Raw genomic sequence first — 27,602 nt, 5'->3', positions numbered from 1 at the left:
GTTTGCATTTTTTTAGCGTTTTTTAAAGACTTCCATGGTATGCTTTAAAAACACTGGATTGTTCTGAGATCCTCGCCAGTTTATAACATGAATAGGACATCAATACTTCTATTACCTTTGGTACTGTGAAACAAAACAAAACAAAACATAACAAAACACACACAAAAAAAGTGGAAGTACTTTATTTTCTGTTGGTTTAAGTTAAAAGATTTAGATATGAAGTAAAAAGCTTCTCTTCCCTTCTGTTTCTCCAGCATTATATTTAACATTTTTTCTTCTGTGTTTTCAACATGTCTCTTGCACTCATATAAAAGCATTAAGTTATGCAGCCCTATTTTAACTTTGTAAGTGCCCTCACTTACAACTTCCAGACACAAACAATTTATGTTGGATAAAACTAATTATGACATGCTATCATTGGACAAAATCTAAGGAAAATATGGTAGTTTTCAAATAGCCAACAATGACTTTTCAACATTGTGAGTGCATTTTTTTTTTCTTTTTGTGGGAAATACAAGAATAGCCTCATACACATTCAGCTCCTCAGTATAAATTACAAAAGTGAAAAAGAATGTGTGACGGTGGAAAGTTTGTATCCCACAATTTCAGCAAACCAAAAAAATGTCTTGCTTGGAGATTTACTGCTTAGTGCGTGAAAGAATAAACACACTTATTGAAGAAAGCAAAAAAGCATTCTGATGATTAATAGGGTTCACAGAAGAAAACATGTATCCTTTTACTCAAAAGGTCATTAACTACATTCAGATGTGTTTTATAAGAATAAATACTGTATTTATGACGCAAATTTCAGTATAGTTTGAGAGCGGGTTATCTGATAAAAGAAACATATTTTCTGTCTTTATAACTGAAACAAAAATAAATTTCAAATGGAGTATGACTCCATGGTTGTAAGCTAAACTTTTGTCACATGAAAGTAAAAAGGCAAGATGATATTTTATGAATCTTGTTTTCCTTGTGAAGATACTAAGAAATCGGGTATCAAGGAGTGGCAATTTCATATTAAAATTTACTATCTCCATTCTAATCAGAAATAGATGAGGAAGGTTGAAAAAAATCTGACTTCTAAACTTTACTCTGTCTTCCTCCTTGTTCCTGTTAGCCTGAAATCAAGTGTTTAAGCAGTGATTCGCTCAAGACACAGCCTCAGCTCCTTGACTTTTCACCGTGCTTTCCAAGCCAGCACAGCAGACCACACAACCAAAGCCACCAGCGCACCAGGATGATGTGTGGAGTGATCCCCTGGCATCTGGACAAACCCACACAAAGGCTGCTGGAGGTAAGCTTTATTATTACATTTTTTGTGTGTGTGTGTTAAAAGTCCACAGGATCCAGTGAAATCACTGACGGGAGCAGTGATTCGGCTTGGGCTTCATGTGTTTGGGCTGCCACTGTCCCACAGGTTGTGGTCTTTCTCTTGGGGTTCTGCATAAGATCTCCATAGGAGATCTTGGAAGCACTCATAAAGCATGGTGGAAAGGCGGGCTGGTAGCCGGTACCCCGTGAGGGGTGACTAAGGACGAGCACACGGCCGCCACTCCCTGAGGCAGCACCGGCCTCAGTCAGCCCTCGCAGCCCGGCCCTCCATGCGACCACCCTGAAGCGCTGACACCCCTCCCTTCCGCACCCCGCGCATGCTCCCGAGGAAGATTGGGCTCCCGGCGGCCCGTAGCTTCCCCGGCAACCGGCAGGAAGCGCGGAGCGGAGCGGGGGGAGCGGGGCTCTCCTCCTGGCACGCCGGGGCCGGCAGCGCTGGGTCGGGCCCCGCCGAGCCCTCTCGGGAAGGAGGAGGGAGGGAAGAAGGAGGCGGGGGATCGTCGTTGCCCGCCGGCAGAGGGTGGCTGTTTGAGTCCCTCAGCGGTTACGGGGCTCGGGTCCCCCTCGTCTCTCTCGTTCTCTGTCCCAGCAGCGCTCCGGGAGGGTTGTCGCTGGGCAGGGTAAGTGAGCAGCGTGGCCTTTAAAGTCCTGCTCGCTGTCGGTCTGCCTCTGATAAGAGGCTTCCAGGAGCCAAGCTTCTTCCTTTCTGCAATGAAAGGCACCTCTCAGGTGTGCTCTTTCTTGTTGTCTGTATGTTTCTGTCCTTTGCTTGAAGTCTGTCACCTGCCGGCGGGACGGTTCGCATCCACATCAAGCCTGGTGTGGCGCTTGTTTGATTCCCAGCTGTGCCCGTGCGGCCTCAGCTCTGTACGTGCCTGTGCCTCTTCCAGCTCTTGCCTACACAAGGGCTTTCATCTTGTTCGGAGGCCGAGGCCCTCCCTATGAGAAGTCCTTTTTCCACTCCCTTCCGCCTCCCCCTGTAGCAGTTGTGCTTTTACAAAACCTTTATCACCGTCTGTATCTTCCATCTTAACTTTTGTCCCAAAGGGCTGATCTGCCTGTTGCTATGTATTATTTATTCATTTATTTAACTTTCTGCGATGGTGTGAACAGTGGCTTTTGAAGTGCATCTAGATTTTGATGTTAGTTAAAACGCTGTTAAAGTCCTTGATGTGTATCTTAATTACTTACTGGAAGAGAAAAAAAAAAAAAAAAAAAAAAAAAGAATACTTCCAAGTTAATTCTAAATACTTTTCTGAGAAATACAAATACGTTTGTATTATTATTAAGACAATTGCATTATGAGCAAGTGTACATTTCAAAAGTTGACACTGATAGCACTGTTTTGTGATACATAATACTAATGCTAAGAACTTTTTATTTAGTGTTTTTGTGGTATTAAAATATGTTGATTCCAATTTTGCTGACAGTTCTTACTATGTGTTTTCTGAAATGATTAGAGTTTTGTGGTAATAAGGTTACACTTAAAAATTAGTAAATTTTCTTTCTAAGTTATTGTCAGTCTTCTAGGGCTTCAGGATTAATGGCTTTAACGATTTTCATTTTACAAATATAATAGTTTCTGTGTCATGTATGTTTTTGTGTGTTCTAAGGAAACTTTCAGTTGTTTAATTGTGGTACATTAGCTTGTCATTTAAATAGATTGTCACTGAAGGCAGGCTATATCTTGAAAATGTAAAGGAGAACAGTGCAAGATTATGAGGTGTATGCACTTGAAAGATGAAGTGACAGACTTCTCTGTCTAAATGATCCTTATACTGCATAGGTTGTGGAAGAATAAGTGTTTCTTTTGTCGTACACTTATTTAGATTTTCTTCTCTGTTTGTTAATGTCAGTCTTCAGACCTCAGGATCCTAACCTTTGATATTCTGTCTTACAGGAATGGGAACTCATATTTTTAATCTTTTTGGTTATAGGTAGTAATGTTCTAAGAATGTCATCAGGCGTCCAAATAAAACCAAAGACTGCAATACAGAAAAGTAAGGCATCCTCTCCTTTGCCATGTTCTCCAGAACCTGCAACTAAACCACAGCCAAAGCCTAGTGACAAGCTGAATCCCAAAACTATTGATCCGGTATGTATAGGTATGGGATTTCTATTTGTTTAAAATAGTTCTCTTGATGGAAGAAATTTCCATGCTTCAGGAAATACATGCAGAAGATGATACTTTCATGGGAATTTCTATGTGTGATTTTTTTTTTCTTTAAACCTTTTGTAATTAATACAATCAATTAAGCTAAGAAGTCAAATCATGCACACAATTTTAACAATCTTAATGTAGGCGCAAACACTAGAAAGATAGAAATAAAGATTTCATGGTATTTCCTGCTATATGCTTAGTGATATGATGCTTAATCTTGAAAGTAGTATTGAATGATCATGTCAGTAAATGATACCATAGCTCACATGGATAAGAAGCATGCATATAAAATAACTTTGTGCAAGTTTTCCTGCCATGAAGCTCCCCACTGATTTCCAGTGCCCTCATACCATCTTGCCCAACATTTGGTGTGTCTCTATCATCTTACCATCTTGTACTTTTGTCTGTACTCAGATCAGGCTGGAATTGGAGCAAAGCATGTTACATATACATGTTACCTGCATATAATTTTTCACATCCTTATTGCATATGGCAATAAGGATCATTAGGAGAGTGAGAGGTACTTAGTCTGTTAAGAGAGAACCTGTAAGACTTCAGTGTTAAGATTTGCATGACAAAGTAGAAAAATGAGAGCATTCCACCAGGAATGTATTCATTTTTGCAACCTCCTAGCCTGACAATTCTGAAAAGGACTTTTTTGATAAATCGTATGTGTTTTCCATCCTAAGATCTTTCTTTTTTGATTATTTTTAGAATCATGTGATTAAGTTCCTTTCTTGATAAACTGCAGTTTTAACATATTCAAACATTACTGTTATAACCAAATAATTTTTGGTTGTTGGTGTCCTCACAGTTTGGTACTCCTTCTAGAACACCTTCTGCATTTGCCGCTATATATGCTAAAGGTGGCATTCCATGCAGGTATGTTAGTTTTGTTTCTTTTCTTTCTTATATGTATTATGGTTAGGTAGAATTATGCAAGTTGAAAAACATCTGTTCAAAACTCCTTGCTCTTTTAGTTAAGCAGTTTGATTCCATTCATTTCAGAAGAGATTTCTACTACTTAGCTCTTTTCAAAGAAAGAAGCAATTTTACATGTTTGACATGGCTTTTTTGTAAAGTATTAAACCTTTTTTACAAACAAATGAGATTTCTTCATATGTTTTCTCCTCCCTAATAACAACAATAATAAAATCAGTGCCATTTTAGTAAGCAGACATCTTGCAGTCTTTTTTTGTCTGTAGTACTATGAAATAAATTGTGTATTGTTGTGTGTTAATTTGTTCAAACTTTACTTCTTTATACAGGTTAGTGCATGGCTCAGTAAAACACAGACTGAAATGGGAATGCCTTCCTGAAACTGTTCCTTTTGATCCTCTTCTTGTAACACTGGCAGAGGTAAACTCTTGCATAGTTAAGCATACAGTATTTCTTTCACATAGTGCTGAAAAGTTATGCAGATGTACAGTAGCTACGTTTTTATGTCAGCTACTGTGTTATTTAGTTGCTACTATAGCTGGACTGCTGTGGTTTGTAGTTTATTCTTTGAAACAGGAGATAAATAAGTGTCTCTGAGCTATATGCTCCTAAAAGCTAAGTAATGCCAGTCTGCTTTTTCAGGATTCAATTAAAATTGTTGTAGGAGGAGCTAAGGTGCAGCGGTCTCCAGACCCACTTTCAAATATGAAGTTAAGTAACAAACGAGAAGCAAACTCATCCCTTTCTGACCTGAGCATTTAGCTGGGATGTGGGAACCCTGTGGAAAAAAGTAGGATTTCAGTTCTTCCAAACACCTACAAAGAGTTTGTTTGTTTTTTTTTTTTTTTTTCTTTCCACAGCACAAACCTTTCACGTGTATTAATTACAGTCCGGGGTCCAAAAAAGTCCTCTAGGGATTGTGAAAACATAAACCTTTTATAGGTAAAAGACTGATCATATAGTCACCAAAAATGCATAGGGATTGTTCACTGACTGGATTTGCCTGGGACTGAAAAGTCTAAGCATTTTCAGAGTTCACAACGAAGTATTGATTCTTTAACTCATACCTTTTGGAAGCATTGGAGTCTACCGTTCAGTAGTCAGTGTAGTTGAATTCCACAGCTCAATTTCAATCAAAAACTGTTGTTAGCCTTTGTGTGCCTCTGCAATGATCTTTATGCGTTGAAATGTGTGAACTGTCATGGACTCTTTCTACTTCTTTGGAGGTCCTGACTGTGCCTGTACTGTGAAAAGAAATGCCCACCTCCAAGCTAGTGTCAACTGATACCTACTGTGGATAATATAAAGAGTAATTTAAAACCAACTGTATTAGATTTTTCACTTACCTGTTTTCTGGTAACAGCCACCTGGTGGATTTCTTTGTGTTGTTTTTTTTTTTTTTCACTGCAAATGAATAATTTACTGTTTATCTGATACTAAATGCAAAGGGTAAAAAAGCTTTGTCCAAATGAGATACTATATAAAGAAATGTGTTTATAAAACTTTTCTTTTATGAGGGATAAAAAGTAGTTGTTCCTTTCTGACTGCTGCGGTCTGTTATATATTGTCTCTACTTTGCTATGTTCCGTAGTTTTTCTTACTATTCTAGGTCACTGGAGAATGCTATTCTTCTTTTGACCTCATAGTGCACATTTCTGTAATAGATGTGGTTTAGCTAGAGGTATATCCTTTTTCTTTGGAGGCATCTGAGTAAAGTGTTATGCTTCAGTTATGCTGTTTTTACAAATTGTTACACCTGAAGAGAGGAAGGCTTTCGTGTTAGCCTCTTTCAACACAATCATCCAAACCCTGACAGATTAAAGACAAATACAATACAAGCCGACTTTTTCGATGTGAAAAACAGATGAGACAGTTGTGACTTTCATGAGAAACCAGAGAAGAAATGGAAATCACTACTGTTCATCTGCTTTTGCTTTAATCTTACGTAAAATATTTTCCTCTTTACATTCTAACAGCTTGTTTGTAGATGCTTTTCTGGACCAAACAGTGAGGTTGTCTCTTCCACGTTGCTTTACCACGCAGTTATGTCACACAGTTATACACACAGAAATCACAGAATGCCTCAGGTTGGAAGGGACCTCTAGAAGTCATTTTGTCCCCCCTTCTTCTCAAGCAGGTCATTCTAGAGCAGCTTGCCCAGGGCCATGTCCAGGTGGCTTTTGAAATGCTCCAAGGAGAGAGAGACTGCAAACTCTTAGGGCAACCTGTGCCTGTACTCTGTTACCTACACATCACAGAAGTGCTTTCTGATGTTCAGACAACCTCCTGTGTTCCATTGTGTGCCCATTGCCTCTTGTTGCTGCTACATACTTTGTATGTGTGTGCTATGCACACTCCTTCATATTTAGCAATTTAAATCACTGGCCTTTTTGGAGCCCTGTGCTGGTTGAGAAGCTAGATTTTGTAACTAGATGTGAACTTGTGTAACAGATGAGTTACACTTTTATATTGAACTGTGTGTGTTTGCACTTGTAGACATACACTTTGCCAGTGACTGAGTCAATCAGACTTCATTAGAGGTGGAAAGTTCAGCAAAGGAATTATTAGGGGTCTAATGGCTTACTGACAATTACACAGAGGTATATTTAGTACTCATTATTGGTGTTCCTGGTTAAACTACAAATTGGTACTTAGGATGAGGAAGGGAAATGTAGTTCTAAAATGCTGTTGTAAACAGTATGTCCTCGCTCACATAGGAGTAAACATGAAGATTTCTTCCAAAGGTTGTCCATCAACTTCAGCCATCTGAATGTTATTTTTAAATAATAGTGACCAGAAGTCTTCAGGGATTTCTTCTAACTGAGGTACCGGGGTACAAAAAAGTACAAGGTACTTTGATGACCTAGAGCTTAATGAGTCAGTCTAGACAACAGGCTGCATGAGGGCCTCCCCTCAGGCTTCTCTACTCTGGGCTGAATAGCCAAGCAACTTCAGCCACTCCTAATGTGTCTTCCTCTTTAGACCCTTCACTATCTTTGTAGCCCTCCTTTGGACACGCTTTGCTAGTTTATGTCCTCGTTTTGTGGTGCCCCAAAATGCACACAGTGCTCTAATTGAGGCCACAGCAGCTAGGAGTGTTGTGCCTGATGTTCCCCAGTTGGCCTTCCTGGCAGCCAGGGCACACAGCTGGCTGCTGTTCAACTCGCTGCAACAAGATATGTTTCAGGAGTCTAAATAAATGTTGAATCCGGTCTGGGAGGTAGAATAAAGTGTATACTATAGAGTGAGCTTTTTTTTTCCTTTTGAAAGATCAAATGTCAATATCTAAAGTAGCTTACAGCTCCTATTGCTCGTATTACCATATGGCTTTAAATCTTTGAGTTCTGTTGCTCAGGTCTTGGCTAGACATGCTTATTGTACCATTTTTAAAGTTTTTGCGTTTGGGGGGGGGGGTATTTTACTTTCTTTTTTTCTTTTTTCTTTTTTTTTTTTTTCCCCTCAGGGTACAGAAATTAGTTACAAGTGTGTGTATATGTATTATATATATATATGTATTGTTGAAAAAAATCATTATCTTTAATCACTCTACCTAAAGAAGTACAAGTACTGATTGAAATAGCAATGTTCACAATGTGAGCCTTAATATTCAGTGTTCCAAAAGAAAAATGAATAGGAATATTCTGTGAGCAGAGTTGTACTCAATGGATCCACACGGTGGAGTTAGTGTATCTTATGTTTTGAATTGATCGTTATCTAAACATTATCTTTGTGCTAGATGGAACTTTTTAAAAGTGATTTTGTTTAAAGACTATTAAAAAAACGTTTTATATTTACAACAGGGTCTGAGAGAGACAAAGCATCCCTATACATTTGTTTCAAAGGAGGGTTTTAAAGAATTACTTATGGTTGAAGGTGCTGCTGAAAAAACAATTCCCTTGTTGCCTCGTCTAGTTCCAGTGTTAAAGGCTGCATTGGTATGTCTTACTCTTCCTACAGAGATTTTCATAGATTTTTTTTTTTTCTTTTTAAGCTGGTGAGGACTACAAGGAAAACATTAATGTGATAAATCTGTTGGACAGGCTTTATTTTGGGGTTCACAGGTGTAGGGGTATAGTGTCTTTTTCTCATGTTATCCCTGCCTTGGTTCACTTAGATAAATGAGTCTTTAAGAGTAAAATCAGATGAGCAACTCCTTGTATAGCTGAGTGATAGCAGCTATGGGCAAATTCGGTAGAAATGTTCTGTTAAAGATAGAATATAAGCAGAAAAAAATATAAGTAATCATGGTGGTTTTTATGTCCACATGCAAAACATGTTTGATATGAAATAAAGTGGAGATGCCAGAATAAATAATCACGTTACATTTAAAAATGTAAAAAAAAAATGCTACAAAGATAAAATAGAATACATCCATGAGGAAAAAGGAAGAATATTATTATAATGTTTGAAGACATAATCTTCATTTTTAAAATGTTTGTAATTTTTTCAACTCCTTCAGAAAATAATGTGTTTTAAAAGTACTGGCCTGGAATACTCTTTTGGATCTTTTTATATCTTTCAGAACACTTTTTTAGTTGTGGCCATTTTCTGTCGTTTATTCTAGCTGTGCTTCAGTTATATTTTCACAGAGATGGATAAACACTGAAATTCTTTGAGATACAAACTCAGAGGTGTAATAGAGGATCAGTGTTGTTTATTATTAACATCTTTGGTTTATTTTGGAAGACATAATTAGAAAAAAATATTATGTGTGTTCTTCCAATAACTTATTTATCTGATAATTTTATTGTTGCACTATTTAACGAGACAAGACTTTATATCAAAACTACTGAGCAATGACTTCTTCTTTCTTCTACTTAAACAACAACAAAAAAAAAAAACAACACACCAAAACATTCAGGGCACCAAATGTCAGAATAGAAGAATGACCCTTTAAATAAAGATCACTATTAGTACAAGGAAAATGGTCATGAAACAATTCTCTGCTCAGGGAAGAGTGAGATAACTAAAGCAGTAGAGAACTCACATAGAAGAACTTTCCCATGGGAGCAATAGAATGACAAAGCCACCTTAGAAGTAGATAACAGCGTGATAATTTGCTGGCAGATGAAAAAGCTGTAGTTGGCAGGGGAGTAATTCATTGATCCAGAATGTCATTTGTTTGTGGATTTCTCCAACAAAGACAATTGTTATGAATTACTTAGGAATTACCCTGTATTCAATACATTATAACTAAAATTTCCCTCAATTTTGATATATGCACATTTTAAAGTTTCTTTTTAGCATGCTGTGAAGCAGTGCATATAGGGTATGTTCCAAAACTATCAGTATAGTGCCTTTTTTGCCTGATGAATACATTTATTGATTTGTTCATCAATCAAATATTAGTTTCCTTTTTTTTTTTTTTTTTTGAGGAAGTGCAATAGTTTCACTGACATGGATGCTTTTGTTTTCTGCTTTAAAAAATACTTCTGCATTAAAGTATTACATCTGGATAGTTATATTCAGTCATGTTGTATTTCTAAACTGCTTTTAATGTTACAAAAATTAGCAGTTCCACAGCACTTTAAATTTATCAAAATACTATATACAATCATAATATAGAGATTGCAGTTTTGAAGAAACTGTGTTTGTTTGAATATTAGTCTGACAGGATTTTCCCCTTCCTTTGAAGGCCCATTCAGATGATGAAGTATTTGAAAGGGGATTGGATGCTTTTAGTTCAACTGAGTGCTGTTGTTGGCCCATCTCTTAATGATCATCTTAAGCATCTGCTCACAAATGTAAGTTTTTAGTGCTGTAGTAACAGATCATCTGTATTTTATGGTTAAGATGTTGTTATAGTATCTGCACAGATATATTGGAAGACTCAGCAGTTTCATGAAAAGCATTGCTTTGTATATTCCTCTGTGTAAATCTGTTATTCTTTAATAATGTGGTGACATATAAAGTTCTAGCAGGCTCCAAAAACTGACGTTAAGGTAAATTGGAGAAAAATGGAATTGCTTTCTGTACTACTTAAAAAGATCCAGCTTTGAGCCTGAGGTGAAACATTCTATGTTTTGAAGGAATTTTTATATTTACTGGTAAATGAGTGTGAATGGTTTTCAAAAATCTGTGAAAGCCTTGATAAATTAACATAGGGAAATATTTCTGCTTCTCTCAGATGGGAATTCTGCAGAAGGAAGTTTTCATTCAATAAACTTGAGTTGAACTGTGGAAAGTAATTTTTATACTGAGTCCTCCTATTGACGTCCTTCTGTAGATTTTCTTCCTCTATTGAATAGGCTTTTCATGGTTTAATTTAACCTGCCTCCAAAGTGAATTTTTACAGCAAAATAAAATGACTTATTAGATACCCAGTGCAGAAGAGAGAATCTAAAGCAGCTTTTTTGTTTGGTTGCGTGTTTAGATTATTTCCACTATAATAAATCTCTTTCAGTGCAGAGGAAAAGTGTGTCAACTTTTCATGTGGACAATACTTCAATAATGACTTTGCTTTAATGTTGATACCTCTTCAAAACTTGCTTGCTAAAAACCAACAATTTAAAATTGTTTGGCTAACAGTTGAGCTTTAATTCTCTCATCAGTTAATACTTCATACCTTTTGCCTTGACTAATTTTTATACTTTGACATCAGCTACGAGCTATAAAGTGATGTTTCTTGCAGCTCTCACTTACCAAAGACAGATAAAATAAAGTAGTAAAATAGAATTATGTTGGATTTTTTTGCACATATAGTACTATATTGGGCAATAGACCTTTTTATTTTACTCTTCCAATAGCTTTCAAGAAGATTAATGGACAAGAAATTTAAAGAAAAATTACTGTTGCTTTACAGAAGTTGGAGCAATATGGTGGAAAGGTGAGTTTAAACAGATAATAATCTGTAATCTGCATGCATGAATGCAGCATTGCCAAGACAGCATTTCATCTCTGCCTTTCAGATTAATAACCCTGTTCCGAGTAATGCTTTGCATGTCACAACTATTCATATTGCATAAAACACTGGATTTTGCACTGTGGCATTTCCAGTCCATGGTAAAATAGTTGTTTTAGTCTGAGGTATTGAATGATAGAAATGACATTAAATCACTGTGTGATCCGTATTCTGCCAGCTAGCTTTTGTTGTCCCCCATTTTTTAACTTCCACTTTCATATGTTATTCATTGTTTCAATCTCAGAGCAGGAATGCAGGAGTACATTTCAGTAAAATATTCTAAGGGATCAATACCTATATCAGAAACTGCTTGGCTCTACTTCTATAGCACATCAATTCAAGAGAACTCTTTTTGGGAACAAGTGTTCATCCATGTGGATCCCTACTCATGATATTTGCTTGGAACATTTATTGTCCTTGAGGGGAAGCTCATGCAGCCTTAGTGGCTAAATAAGATACTTTAAAAAAAAAAATGTTTTTTATTATTTTCTATTCTCTATAAAGTTTGAAGTTTTTCCAGGGTTTAGAGTGTGTGTGGAGTGGATTATGTACGGTAAGATTCAGGATGTCTTATGAGTCTTTATTCCAAGTTAGGCACTGCAGCACTTAAAATGTAGATTTTCGTGCTGAGTAAAGCGTTTGGGCTACTTGTACAGGCTGTAGGGTAGATACCCATGAAGAGCGAGTGACTGAGGAATTCACCAAATGTTAACCTGTAAATAGATTTTGGTCCCTTCTGGAGTATTGACACCTGACACCACAGGCTGAATATTTGCCTTGCTTCAATACACTTGGGACGAAGGCTTTGTGTTCATTTTTCTGAGCTTAAGTGCTTTCCTCAGCAGCATTTACTCTTGCTAAAGGATTACTTTTTGCTGTTATTGATAATGCTTGCCTGTTCCTTAATAGCTTAGTGAGGTCACTTACTGAGGAAATCAGATACTAACATTCTAGCCCACCGTGGTTAACCCAGAGGTTAGATCTGCAGTTGTTATACATCAAAAAAAAAAATGCATTAAGTAGTAGATGATAGGCTATTCTTCTATGTTATAATTCTAATACGGTATAGTGCTCTAGTATTCTGTTGACATCTTCTGTCTTGCTGTACATTGTGCTGCAAGGACAAGAGCAGAAAAAACTGAGTGTTGGCTTGGACATCCATCTAGAATGGAAAGTACTTGCTCTAATGACCCCATGGGCACTTGAATGTAAGGTATTATATGGTCACTGACAAAGAATTGGAATCACTGAAGAGCAGGGACCAGTGTATATCTTACTGCTTCTGAACTTGTTTTCCATAGTCAGTAAGCACCCAAATTATCTGCAGGCACCACTTCATTTTTTTTTTTTTTGGGTGCTCATATTCATTTAATGGCAATAGGAATGTTTATCTTGCAGACTTCAAAACATCCTGACAAAGCAGCATGAAAATTGTTATTTGTGTGTAGTGGGATGAGAAGAAGAAAATTACATTTCATTTTGGTTGTCCTGAGAATTTATGTCTAATGGAGCTAATCCAGTGAATAATCTTATGTCTGTCCGCTAATTTCTTGTAGTATGTTGGGTTTGTGAGTGGTCTTTCTGTATGTCCTTTAAAATTCTGTCAGAAGATAAGGCAGAAAAGTGGAAACAAGCTCCTAAAACGTGATTATAGCCAGCAACATTATATAGTTCAACTAACGAATTAATACACTTATTTTTAAATGTTACAATGAATATGATTAGTACTTCTATTGGAAATCCCTTTGAGAATGTTTCCTTTTTTTGTCCATTATTTTCGGCTCTTTTGAAAGTAAATTTCTTATAAGTATTAAATTTTAGTTTTGTACTGTTTCGTTAGAAGAAGGTAACTAAGCAAAGTTTTAAATTATACAATTTATAATTATTAAGTGAATCTTCTCCTATGCAGTGTTAGGGCTAATTGTTGTGTTTAAACTTATTGTATTTTCATCAACAGGCGACTGTGGCTATCATCAAATCTAAAATTCCAACCTATTGTTCTATATCCTCTTGAACAAAAAAAAATCTGTAGTGAGTTGTACTGTGAGGTCAAGTTTGAAGATTAAGTGCCTGTGAGCGTCACCAACACTTCTTTGTGGTATGCTATGTTCTCTTAAACTAATCACAGTTCTTCAGTGTAATGGAAAGTGGGAAACATCCCATCAGTTTGTGAATATGTAATTATGAGACTGTTTAAAATAATTCTCTATTGGCTGCTATTATGTATGCATTGTGCTTACAAGGACACTGACAAATTGGCTATTATTTCAAAGGCTGAGTAAATATAGATTCATATTTTGTTGTAAATTGCATTTTCCTTTAATAGATTTGCTTAGTATGTTTTGTAGATTTGTATGATGCAAAACAATTTATACTTACTTAAATGGGAATTCACATAGTGCTAAATTACAATGCACTTTTGAAACATTTAACTTATTGTGTCCCAATGGATGCAGTTTGGGTTCATCAGGACTTAGTGACATAGAACAGGACATAGAACTAAAAGATACTCACCTAGACTTTTTGAGCTTTTGAAGGTATGAAGCTTACCATACAGGTAGCAAGCTGTATTTACTCATTGCGTACTCGGCATGTTGTTTTCAGAAGCTGGAACAGCATTTGTCCATGAGCGTACTTGAGCTTGATTGCAAACTATTGACGGACAGATCTTGAAATAAATACCGTTCAGGTTTGTTGTTCTGTGTGTTTGAGTTACCCTATGGGGGAGAACTGACTAAAGTGGTAGTTAATTTAATTCAGAACTGTGGTTAAGTTCTGTGCAAAGTCAAGACATACATGTATATATATTTAAGCATTTTAAAATAACTTAATTTTGTTGGCAGAAATGTTAAATCTGAAGAAATACAGTTATTTAACAACACAAAAAATTGTTCATGCTGGTTTTTCTTTGTTTACTTTATTTCTTATTTTATTTTTTTACAAAAAGTGCACATTTAATTTACACAAACACACTACAGCAAATTTCAGGTGTACATGTATTGTACTACTCTTATCCTACACTGGTGATAGCAGAGCAGCCTTCAACATGCCTCTACATCCCATCTCTACACCAGAATAGATACCTGATTTATTTATTTATTTTTGTGAAAGAATGTTTGCCACATTCTTTCTACTTCATTAATCCCATTTCACATTTTCTGCAGCAATGTCACAATGAAGATTGGCTTATCTCTGATAGCATTTCACCTATTTTGAAGTATTGGCATAAATCTCTGGACAACATATCTTAAAAATTACATGTATTGGAGGGGGCATACATTTTTAATCTAGATTCAGAATTAAGCTTGCTCCAGTCTTAATTAAGAAATTATCCTAAAAATGTAATGCACTTATCACATATAGATGATATTGTACAGCTGAAGCTTCATTTTTTTTCCTAATCCTTTCTCATAATTAAAGATATTACAAAAAAGCTGATACAGATGTTATCCTGTCTAGAATTCGTTATTAGTAGATGTCGCTATGTAGTGATATTCAGTCTGTGCACTGAAGAGGAACAGAAGTTTCAAAGGAACGTTGTGGTTTTCTTCTTCATTAAAGGCAACAAGACACATACCCATGAAACACAGTGTTAGGATCCGGTTAAGTTTTCTTCATGAAAAATTCAAGGTCAGAAGATTCTTTAATTTTAAGCAAAGATCTTCGTATATATGTCCAAGAATTATTAGTAATATAAGGACTCCTGATATTAATGGCATGAAAAAATAAACGCAGATTTAATAGATAAGTATGATTAATAGAAGTTTACTAGTATTTGTTAGGGAATAAATCTACCTAAGCAATTATCACTTAAAGTTGTGTTACATAACATCTCTTCCTCTCAAGTTATTTATTTTGTTAAGTTTGGGGTTTTGGTCTTCTTTTTCAAAGAGGAGAGAAGCAAGTCAAAGGTGGAAGGCAATTGCAGCAAGCTGTGCATTGCACATTGCACATAGCACATTAAGTTAAATTATTATTAAAAAACTGAGGACTACACCATACAAACGTGGAAAGGAAATACATGGTAATGCCTCTGTATAAATTAGAAGCTGAGATTTAATAATACACTCAAACACCTGGAGCTGAATCCAGTACAAATGAGTAGCAAACTAAGAGTATTATTTAATCTCCTTATGAGATTAAATCTATTTTATCTAGGGGTTGGAATGATAATAAAGCTGCATAAAGTCAGGTCCTATCTTGGGGGGTTTTGAATAAAAACCAGACTTTTCAGAACAATATTGTTACGTACCCACTTTTGAGGTGCTAAATAAAAAAAAAAAAAAAAAGTTTGAAAAGATTTGGGGGGGAACTTTCTAATAATAAAAAAAAAGACTTATTTGCATAATACATATCTCAATATAAAGCTGAGTAATTTTATGTATGGTAAAGTGGGAAATCCATCTTTTGGATAGTATTGCAGAGTAGCTCATGTTTGTCCATTAAATGTTGACCCTAATGCCTTCTTTATATCACATTTTCAAAGAGCTGCATGGATCGCATTATATTCTCATCCTGTAACAAAAAAAAAAACAAAAAAAAAACACATAAAACAAACACAAGTCATACACCATTACAAATGTAGTTGGCAAATATCTATAGTGAAATTGGGTGGAACTAACTGTACATGTGTCTATTTTTCATCTTGCTTGGAGAAAGTGTTAGCAGAAAATGGCTATTAATGGATCTACTCCTAATTTGTGTCCATTAAACCAAAACTAGTCTGTCAAGAATGCATAAGCATGTTAAGAAATATGGTCTGCAGTATTTTGGAGGTTATAAGTTTAATATAAGTATAAATAGACAATATAAGTATAAATAGACAATAATACTCAAAGAATAATTTCTATATCCGTAGTGTGAATCAGGAATTACTACATAACGTATAGTACATGAAGTTACTAGTACATGCATTGCATACCATACACAGAAGCTTTTTTTTTTTTTTCCAATTCTGACCCATCCTATTGTATAGCTATGGATTACTAAAATAAAATAGATTTAAATGTGGATCTTTGTTTGATTGGAAGAATCAGTCAATTCCCCAGAGAACCACCAAACACTTTTACTCCTCAGCTTATCCTTTTTGTGTGTTCACACTGAAAGATGCAGACAGCTTCCTAATTCTACTTTCTGCTTTGCATTAGATAGGCAACAAAACCTTCAAATTCTAAGTAATGCCCCATGTTTACTGATGCATCACTCTGCACTTCAGTTTCTATTAGTAAATAACTCTCAGCACAGCAGTCAGAAGAAAATAAATTGTTTATATACCTTATACATTTCATTGTATAGAAGAAAGAGTTTATTTTCTAATAGCCTGTATTTGGTGGTGGCACTTCTGCATCACCAGTACAGTTGCAAGAATAGGTTACACATTCATTGAGCAATTGTTGATGCCGCTAATGATTTTTATTTTTTAACCTGAATGAATACCAATTAGTACTTTCTCAAGAGATAAACTAACCACCTTTAATTCAAATGTGTAAATAAGACTGACTATTTTAGAACATTTCATAAAAGGAGTGCAGACAAAAACACCTCTTGGATTATCAGTGTTCTCCACAACTGATAGGTCTGTAGGTACATTAATATTCCAATAATAACACATGATTAAGCATGAAATCACAGTTAAATTATTCTCTGTTCAGTCTAGGGTTGATTTGTTTCATAGAAAATGACAACTGGGTAATTTTCTCATGTTGTTATGACACATGCACAGTAGGGTTTTCATCTTTGATTCTATATGGCATCTCAAGTGGTGTTGCTGTAAGAAGTGATCACACACTATTTTTCACTAGCAAACTAATTTATCAAAGCAATGATACCTAACTGAAAATTTTAATGCTATGTAGATTAATGCTTTTAAAGTTTGCATATGAAATTTGCTAAGTTAATTTTAATTTACAGTAATGTAAGTTCTTTTCTCTGCATTGTTTGTAATATCAATATACACCTTTGAAGTTCATTGCTGTAAGGTTACAATGTTTGCTTGACTAGAATCGTCTGTCGTTTAATCATTTACAAATGTTTTGTGTATACATCAGCAACAAAGTTTAGCTAAGCAATATGTTCTTCATTTAGAAAGTGTTTTGACATTTCCTAATACACGTATCATTACTAATGAAACTAGCTGTTTTCTAAAATCAGCTCCATATTTCTGAAGTTTGCTGCTTCAATACAGAAACCTTCTAAATGCCCCTCCTTTATTCAGTCAGATGGGAAGGGTCATCAGAAGACATTACAGATTTGTCATGATATTTGGAACATGGTGGCTTTCAGTGTGTTTTTTCTATCTTCAGAAAAATGCAGATGTTTGATTTACACTTAGCAAAGAGTTCTAAAATACTTTAATCTTACTTATTTGCCTCTTGTTTTTCTCCCAGTACATTTTTCTAAGCAGTGTTTCATAATAGCTTTGTTTAGATTCCTGACGTTAAGGGTGGTGATTGCATAGTCCATATAAACTACAAAATATAGATGACTGGGCTTTGCCAGGCCTGACATAACTGCAAGCTCACTTTGAGGTTTTTCTTCCTGAATTCTGATACAGCTCCTTTGCTCTCTTCTGACTAGCCCAGACCTATCAAGACTCCTTACAGAATGGATTACTCTTGCAGAAAATATCTGTCCCAGAAGCCCTTTTTTCTTTATCAGAAGGTCCTTTAAGTTATTCACTTATGCACCATGCATGCCTTACTTCACCTTTGTTCCTCATGGTGTTGCTGTAGATAGGAAACAATAATGCCTGAGTCAGGCCACTTCCTACCAGCACCAAGCAGTGAGAGGACAGAAGTGTGGAAATTAGTTATGATGATAAAGAAGTACTTCTGCAGTCCTCTCTTTGTCATGGTCAGAGATAGGTCCTTATACCCAGTGAGGAGAGAAGACCATTCATCAACGGGCATTCTCATTCCAGGGTTTGAGGTAGAGTCATTTGTTATGCAAACTGGCAGGGAAGGTTTTGAGTAGACTTGCTCAGATGTCCGCCTTAAAGCCACAGGAGGGTTCACAGATGAGGAAACCAACAGATGTAAAAGTCTAGGGAACTGGAAGTGTGCTGTGCCCCATCCTGAGTTTACAGATTCAGTAGCAAAAGATTCAGATAAGCAAACGTTTATAGCAGAAACAGCAACAATCTAGACAGTGGTCAGGTGTGGACTTTTTCCCTAGGTGGAAAAATTGAATTAGATGAGTATTTTGCATCTTGGGAAAGAGATGCTGAACAAAAAGCAATACTGATAACCCTGTTTTTTCCATAGAACATACAGAAAGGCTATAAAAATGTTTCATCATGTCTAAAACACAGACAAGTTTACTATAGGAGAGATCACAGAATTAACAATGCCTAGAGCAAACTTAGATAAGTACTCATGAACAAGGAGAATTAGTCCTGGAGTGATGCAAATCACTGCATGCTGAGAAAATAAAGAAGTTGAATGTTGTCTTTCTAGATCAGTCTTGTACGTACTAAGATATTAGCAAAAGGTTTTCCTACAGCTGTGTTTTAAAAGGAGGAGGCCACTACTGTCCTTTGGAAGAAACATAATCTGGAAAATGCTGAAACCACATGAATAGAGCACATTTTCTGAACAAAGTTTCTTGAAAGATTCAGGTTGAATCTAAAACGCAGGTCTCGTTTCTGAAACAAAATCCTGATGTAAACATGAATTAAACACTGCAGCTCAGAGCTCTTAATAAGAGAACAGGTCTTCATAGGCAGAGAGACAAAAAATTAGACAGCAAGGTACTTTTTGTACGCCACCTTTGAAGTTAAAATAAAGTGAAGAAAAGTGTCAAGATGATCTGTCCATTAAGAAGAGTGAATGGTGTCTCTATCATGTAATGATTTAGAGGATCTCTCTCTATCATGTAGATTCTGAATAATCAGAAGAGATAATACGAAATCTTCCAACAGAAGTGAGAAAGTGTGAATCGCACTGGAAAAGGAGAACACATGATTCCTTACTGAACAGACTAATTTTCTTTGAAACCGAATCATGCAGTCCACCACCATAATCACTATCACATTCAGGATTGAATTTGATTTAAGTTCCAGAACTCAGCAGACCTCAGATGAATCTCATCTCTGTTTCAGATGATCCCTCAGCTTTATTAGAGCAAATACCTTCCATTCATATTGAACAAGACTGATGAGCTAGAACCATAGTCAATGTAGCTCTGCTGACAGGACACTATCCAGTACCCATTACTAAGGGTACACAGAACAACCAGTTAGAAGAGCTGTTTTCTTTCCATTATACACCAAAGTCAGTGGATTACAACTGATCAAAGACTCACTTAATAAGTGGTTGTGACCCCTCTATATATTACTGCTTTTAAATCAAGAAAGCAATTCCAAGGAATAACTGCAGACACATAAAACGAGACAAATAGCAGAACATCTTTGCTGTGTCAGCTTCCTATATTCCAAATGATTATAAATCTATCACACACTAACTGCATTGTTCTTGCTGGTCTTGTTCTATCGTGTCTCTTGCCTACTGTATGCTTCTTGGTGTAGGAGGTAAAAAGCAATACACACAGTCTATAGTGCTACTCTCTGGCAGCTTCATACTAATCAGTCAGTTTGGACAAGGTGGACTTACCAGCTGAACACTGCTACAATTCTGTATATTTTTCATTGTGATAAATACCACTGGTTTTATTTATCTCATCACTAGGTCTGATGCAACACTTTACAGTTATTTTGTACTATGTCATGTTTATTTTTCTTGACTTTTTAAACCAACAAATTGATGATAGTTCCTTAAATTTCTGAAAACACAACTTACCTTTTCTCATATCAGCTCCTAGTCTAAAAACTAGCCAGTTCCCAAAGGGCAGAGGAGCAAAAAAAGCCTGTAATCCCTGCTACATAAATTTATTCTCATTTGTGGCTCAAAAGGCAATGAGCTGCTTTCAGCAGCTGAGGAAAATTAACAGCCACCTGAGCAGTGTAAACACTTGCAACTGGTAATCACAGTCAGTTCTTACTCCTTTGCAATGGAAAAAAAATTGCCTGCTGTTAACTCTTGCCATCTAACACTTTGCAAGCTCCTTCTACTCGGCCTTCTTAAGACGTTCAGCCCTAAAACTCACTCTTGGAGGAACATTCCTATATATGATAAATTTTCAAGCAATATTATTATTATTGTTGTGACTATATGCCAATCGTGACAAGAACATTCCCCAGCATGGGGAAAAAATAGAAATAAACATTTAGCTGTATGTGAAGAAACTTTTTTTGCTATGAACTAGAGAAAAAAAAAAATGCTGTTCTGCTCACTGTCACACCAAAAAACTGTGTAGCACTATGATAGCACTAGCCAACTGATAGGGGTTTGATGCTTCAGTGGGGTTTTGACACTTACCTTCTGGCAGCTCTCAATGAATTCATCTATGGTCACTACTCCATCTTTGTTTTTGTCCATTTTCTGTTCAAAAAGAATAACAATGTATGATTATCACCCTGATAAATGTACATAAAATAAGTCCTTTTTATTATTCATTTGGGTTATATGTAAGCCTAGGGACCAAGCAGGCCAAAATGCTGGAAAGATGTAAGAAGTGATACACTAGAATAAGTTTAAAGACCTGCTTGTTGAAAAGGCAAGGTGTAGTGAATAGATCTGAGAAACAAGTGACTTGGGATGAAACCACAAAGAAGGAAAAAAGATAACAAAATTGATAGGATGTGCAAAACTATTACAACAAAGAAAATCTATTCGTACCCGCTAACAGAGCAGTCTTTTTAGCTCCTTATGTTACCTCACCCACCTGGAAAAATGTTTCCACATGTTGTCTAGGTGCGTCCTCCTTGAGAACAGGATAAGTGCATTTTCCCATCATATCATATATTGCTTTCATGATATCAAGCATTTCCTGAAGAGAAAAAATATGTGTGTAATGTAAGCTGCATTGTAGATACTGTTTTGGCTCAGAACAGCTTTCTAAGATTTACATTTTAGAACAAAAATTTGAGATTTGCCTATTTTGTGATAGAATAGCTTCAAGAATGAACTGTATGTTCCTAGGAATTCTAGCATATAAGTTCAGCTTTCATAGATTCAGAAGAATGCTTCTGATTTTAAATAATTTTAAAATTATTTAGAGTATGTGCAAATTCACTGATTGTGGGAAGAGTCTCCTGAGGCCTAGTGAATAAAAATAACCAGGAAAAGAAGTTCTGTAAAAGCAAGTTAAAGCACAAATCTTCATACAACTGAGTTTTCAAAAGAAAGAAGAAACACCTGTACATACACTTGCACACATGCAAAGAGTTTTCCTTTTTTATTTAAAAAAATATATATTTTTAATAGCGTGGGTTATGAAAACTGTAAGGATAATCATAAATACATCATCTGCTAGTATGATGAAGAGATTGTTTTGTAGATTGACCTTCTGTAGTAATCATTAAGTTATCTCTCAAAGTGCAAAACCAAAAGCGTAATATATCTATATAAAGACCTACTGTTGAAAAAAAAAATTATGAAGCCACAGGTTTGGTCCCACCATCAGGTGTGGTTGGATCTTTGCAGTATAAAGGATTTAAGAATCTTTTTATATGTATTCTGTTTCAAGTAAAAATTTTAGAAATAGATTGGAAAAAATTAATTATGGTTGAAGCCCATTTAATTTTCTTGGGTCCAAATATCCTACCAAACTACTTTATTCTAGTGAAAAAAAAAAAAAAATTGCTTAGTGGAAGCCAAATGTCTCAGTACCTGAAGAATTTGGCCATCCATTATTTCTGTGGTAATTTTTCCTTTTCAATTTCTATATATGCCTTTAAAATGAGAAAATTATTTTTAGCTTGTTTAGTTTCATAATATGTTGTAGGTTTATTGGTTGACATATCTAATTTGACAAGGCTGCCTCTGAAGCCATTCTTCTTTCAAAGCAGGCCTTGTGTATACAACGGTTAGTTTCAGTGATTAACATAAAAAGTAGACCTTACCTCTTTAGTTATATATCCATCCTTATTTATATCATACAAATTGAAAGCCCAGTTCAGTTTCTCCTGTACCGTCCCTCGGAGTAAAATTGAGAGACCCATAACAAAATCCTAAATAGACAAAAGCTCTGGGTCAGTTTGGAATTAAACAGTTTTTCACAAACACTCAGAAATGCAGACTAATGCATTCATCAGAATCACAGAAGTCTTGAAAGGTGTGTTGTTTCTATTTCTTTCACTTGACAGCAAATTTTACAGATTGCTGGTTATTTAAATAATTACAAATCTAGGCACTGTATGCTATACTAATAATAAGTAAATTGAGTAATTTTCTATAAAATAAGGCATCATTTTCTATTAGTGTATTCATCCTCTGAAATGCCTCGCATGAGAAGTCCTTGTTGAACTTGCTACCAAGGAAAAGCAACCCCCATGGTTTAATGGTCCAGAACAAAGCTTAAGTGGGAGTTAGATTAATCTTAGCACAGGAGACCAATTTTGGAAGAATTATCTGCTGAGGAATGTTCCATTCTTGTTATATATATACCTTGTTGGAAGTGGAATACGTGGTTCCCAGACCTCTTGGATCAATCTTGTGCAGTCAACATTAAAACCTCATGTGTGCTACAATACACCTCAGTACTTAAAACTTTATTGGAAATCTGATAGGGAATATACAATTTTATGTCCACATGATGCCTTAATGGTCTTGTCACCCACCAGTGCTCTAATGCTGTAGAGCTACTCGACAGAAGTAAATCAGAAGACTACTGAGATTATATACATGAAGTGTTTGATACAGATCACTGACAAATTAGCATAAGGTTAGCTATAACTAATGGGATTTGTCATACTGTGTTCTTGATCAGCCGACAAACAATTTTAAAAGTAGACATACTTACATTACACTAGAGCTAGAACTAGAGTTTGGCTTCATAATTAATATTCTTTTAATAGTACAAACCTTATTTACATTGCACAAAGATCTTCCAGATCGGAGAAAATATAAATCAGGATGTGCTGTCATCTGTCTTTTGCATTTCTTAGCACATTAACTGTATTTTTAAAAATAATAGCTTTTTTGTTTCTACCCTTCTCCTCTACCCAATTCTATTTGATACGTTTGTAAACCCATAAATCTGTGAAACTGTCCTGCAAAAGTTTATATTTAAATGTGCATTTTTACATTATTGGCAAAGGAATCTTAGGGTAACACTTAAAGCAGACATTACAAAAGCTGAATGGTTTCGAATCACCGCTGGCAATGTTTGTACATTTTCTTAAAACAGGAACAATGGAAAAGAATGCATGGAGATTAGACATAAAAAGGCCCAATGTACCACATAGTCAAATACGTATACTCAATGCAGATGAGAATACACAGATACCACAGTGCCAGGTGGTCTAGTAAGCATAGCTCTTTGACAGCTTTGGTCTTTTTACCAATTCAGGTGGTATGTTCTGGGTTTTCTTAGTTTGAATCTTAGTTTTAATTTCTTATGTTCTGGGTTTTCTCTCATAAATTTCTCTATTATTGGGTACATGTGTCCTTTGGGGTAAATTAATACATGAATCTTGAAAAGAGTTTTGCTCAACTTCTCTTGTCTACATCTCAGTGACTAATTGAGGGTCACCAGGTTAAATCTCCAAACGGTTCTTTAACAACATAATATTAAGTATTAAAATGTCCAAGAAATTCAGAACAGATTTGATCACATTACAGCATTAGCAATTAACCTTTTTAATTCAGTACTATTTCTTCACATTCTTCTGCACTGTTTTACTGCATTCTTGATGTAGCATTTGCTGAACTCCTCTGCAAGGGTCTCCAATAATGTTATTTTCTTAAAGTATTATGTTTCAGAGCTCTGAATTTAATTTGGTGCCAGCAACATCTTTGCATTTATTCTGATGGTTAAGTCATATCTACTTGCCTTTTCCTGATTATTTCTCCTTATTCCTTTCTTTGAGGTGCCACCCATATGTTAGGTGGCTTACTGGCATTATTTATATCCCCATAGTCAAGGTAGCCCTTCTATCATCAGCGTTAAAAAACATTCATCAGAAAATATGACTTTGTAGGAATGAATGTCCTTGTAAAAGCTGAAACAGCTCAAAACCATCCAGGTGTGTGCTCTAAACTTTGCAAGAAGAGATCATCTCCTTCCATATTGCATGAGGGTGTTTGGGAATCATACAGAATTTGGTTCAGGTGCTCCACCTTTGTCTGAATGCTCCCTGGGGTCACCCAGTACAGCAGTCAAGTTCAGGAGTAATAAAAAGGATTTATCACAAGAGGAAGTTGTGATGAGCTGAATAAGGACTAGCTAGGACAGGATATATTTCTACATATTTGATTTCATATGATTTAAGAAAATAACAATAAAACAATGTAGAAATGGAAAATCTTATTCAATGGACAGACTGAATCCACAGGGCATTTCATGCTAGATCCTCAAACAGAACAAAGCCCTGCCTGGTGGAAGGAATTGTACACGAGAGGAGTGGTGAAGCTCTGTGAGCTGTTAAGCTTGTGATCCAGTGCCGAATGCTATGGTGGAGCAACAGTACTTAGTGTACCAGATAAGCTTGGAGAGACTCTGTCTACACTCTTGTTACCAGCACCTCAATGACACATGACTCAGGCACTCCATTTAGCATGAACCCAAGTCCCCATTACAATATTTACTGTACCCAGATGCGTTTTCTTTTCTGGTTTAGGCATCTGGCTCCTAGAGAGAGAGGTTTTCTACTTTCAGAGCCTATTTATTTTTGAAGCAAGATAGATAGTACTGCTTGGACACTTACATCCCATAAGGATGCCAACACTGTCCACTGAGAGGGACAGAAGGCCTGCCCAGCTGAACACCTAGTCACAGGAGAGGTGCATCAGATCTAGGGGCAGAGAGTCTGAAACTCCGGAGAAGGGCCAGACTCAGGCACATCTCTACATCTCTTTGTCGGGTCTCTCTTCAGTCTGTGGCAGAAGCACAGAAGCTATGCTCTTTGGTACTTGCCCATATTCTTTTCCACAGCTCCTTATTTCCAACTTTTTAGTTTCCTGCTGAGCCTGCAAGTATTTGTGAAGACCTCGATCGAATGCCAAACTCTCTTGTGTGTAAAAGTTATTCTCCATGAAAGGGGGATGGCTTACTGAAGGGCTGTAAAGCAGAGCATCAATGCACCCATGTTAGAGCCTCTGTATGCTCACTGCTACCACCTGCTCAGCTGCCAGTGACAAGCTAGAGCTGTGCAGAGCCTCTGGTTGTGATCTGTGATTAACTTATATTTGTTGTTTTTCCCAGCGGTGATAAATTATCTCTTAGCACAGTTGTCAATGACTTTCTGATCGCTTCATCCCTCAGTAAACCTTCGGGGAGAACCAGTCATTAATAAATTAATTATCAAGCTTACTAGTGTGTACTCTGGGAATAGTGTGATTCATAGGAAAGCTTGAAATTATTCCACCTGATCACATGTTCCTTTATGTCTTGTTCAAGGCCAGAAGAAGTAGGTAGGCACTGAAATCCATTTTGGGGTTTAGCCCTTAGGATTTTGGGAGGGAATCACACAGTGAATGTTATTCACAGGAGTGGTGGGACACTGATGCTCTTAGGACAATGAAGGTTAGCAATGACATGGAGGAGCTGCTGTTAAGAGGAACTATATTTCTCTGTAGCTACTTTACACCAGCTGGTATCAAAATGCTTTTGAAATCACAGCTGCCCCGAGAAACATTAGCTTATTTCATATATGACATAAACAAGGCTTTTCTATGTTTAACACAGAGGATCACACTTGAAGATATTCATTAAAAGCAGTAAACACCTTGTTACTGTCTTGGAGACAATGACTGTTCATTACTGTTGTTATTAATTAAATACCAAAGATGTGTTTGATCTCAGGACATAAAAGAAGACATAACTAGGTAGGTTAATTCTGGATTCTCTGATAGAAACAAATTAGCAAGCTTGTTAATTCATTAATTAATGCAAAATTCTGAGGGTACAGCTGAGAAATAAAGTTATCAGAAACTCACCAACAATTTTGCTAGAGATAATTAATCATTTTCGGAGAAACAAATGCAAGTTTGTTTTTGATTCAAAATGACCAAAATCTTTGAATATCTTTGTTGCATTTGGCACAGCTTTTGTACTTTAAGGCACTGAGAATTTGGATTACTGAGTGAAATTCCTTTCATCAAGATCACATTTTGAGTAGCATTAATCTGCACCTACAGCAGACTAAGAGCACTGATTTGAATATTTGCTTGTGGATGCAATGTGCTTTATCTTTGACTACACGTCTGAAGTTAAATAGCTTTCATTTTCTAACTTTTTTTTTCCATTTATCATCCCCAAATTTCAGTGTGTTGACACACCTTTTAAACACCTTAACATCCCCAAACTTGTTACTGACTTATGCCTAGAAGTACCAGACCCATCAAATAAATCTAGTTTGGATACCACTTCACCATTAAAATCATTAGAAGAGAGGCTTCTAAATACCTGTGTCATTTTCACCTTTGGATACACAGGGCCTAAAACCATATGACCAGAAATCTTCAAAACACCTACTCAGTTACCTACAGATTCTTGTTCTTTATAAACAAACTGTGAATGGCATTTGTGTTTTTGTAGAGCTTTGTGTTTTTGTAGAGCTTAGTGATCTGGTTTAGTGGAGGACTAATGCTGGGTCAGAGGTCGGACTAGGTGATCTTGGAGGTCTCTTCCAACCTAGATGATTCTGTGATTCTGTTCTTATGCTATGTAAAATGCTTCGTCTGACTCTTACGAGAGAGTATACAGATTTAGGGATGTGCAAAATTTCACATATGTAGCAATCTCACTAAGCAATCTCATCTAATGAAGGCATGGGTTTTACAAGTACAACATTGTGCTAAAGCCTAACACTTCATTGCTAATGGTTGAAAATTTGAGGGAAAAAAAAAGAACAAATTCTTTTTTTTTTTTTTTTTTTTTTTTCAATTCCAGCTACCACAGCTTCATTAGGAAAAGGAGATTGCAACGAACAACAACAAAAACTCTTACCCCCTACAAGTTATATTTCTAGTTCTGCCAGTTAATTTCAAAATTTCCTTTTCACACAGAAGAGAGCCAAAGAGCATTTTTCTTTTGTGTTTGTTTTTTTTTTTCCTAACAAGCATTAGAAAGCTGGAGTGTGGATTGGTTTAGACAAGGTATGGCAGTTGCATCTGAGATAAAAAATGATCAGGAAAAAAATTACTACTTCCATGATTCAGAACTACTTTCACACAATTAGAAAAAATCTAAACGTTTTTAATGTTA

The 27,602-nt window shown here is 36.1% G+C and overlaps 2 protein-coding genes across 2 annotated transcripts in view; one reads left to right on the top strand and one right to left on the bottom strand.

Moving 5' to 3' along the window:
• Positions 1 to 1,179: 1,179 nt before the first annotated feature.
• Positions 1,180 to 15,607, top strand: PACRGL (parkin coregulated like; the record flags this gene model as incomplete). Its single annotated transcript, XM_032186925.1, is given in 10 exon segments — positions 1,180 to 1,297; positions 3,273 to 3,430; positions 4,311 to 4,378; positions 4,765 to 4,855; positions 8,236 to 8,370; positions 10,071 to 10,112; positions 10,114 to 10,179; positions 11,182 to 11,218; positions 11,221 to 11,261; positions 13,294 to 15,607. Coding segments are annotated over 10 exon segments (813 nt in total), but the record flags the coding sequence as incomplete, so codon positions are not given.
• A 183-nt stretch (positions 15,608 to 15,790) lies between these two features.
• KCNIP4 (potassium voltage-gated channel interacting protein 4) overlaps positions 15,791 to 27,602 on the bottom strand; it is a 217,261-nt gene continuing 205,449 nt past the window's right edge. Inside the window, 4 exon segments of the mRNA XM_032187540.1 lie at positions 15,791 to 15,851; positions 20,711 to 20,773; positions 21,117 to 21,221; positions 22,297 to 22,404. Of these exon segments, the coding sequence (XP_032043431.1) occupies positions 15,804 to 15,851; positions 20,711 to 20,773; positions 21,117 to 21,221; positions 22,297 to 22,404 (324 nt within the window). The 3' untranslated portion in view covers positions 15,791 to 15,803.

Source organism: Aythya fuligula, chromosome 4 (genome assembly GCF_009819795.1).
Source record: "Aythya fuligula isolate bAytFul2 chromosome 4, bAytFul2.pri, whole genome shotgun sequence".
NCBI classification, from domain to species: Eukaryota; Metazoa; Chordata; class Aves; order Anseriformes; family Anatidae; genus Aythya; species Aythya fuligula.
This window is presented reverse-complemented; position numbering and strand designations above follow the sequence as displayed.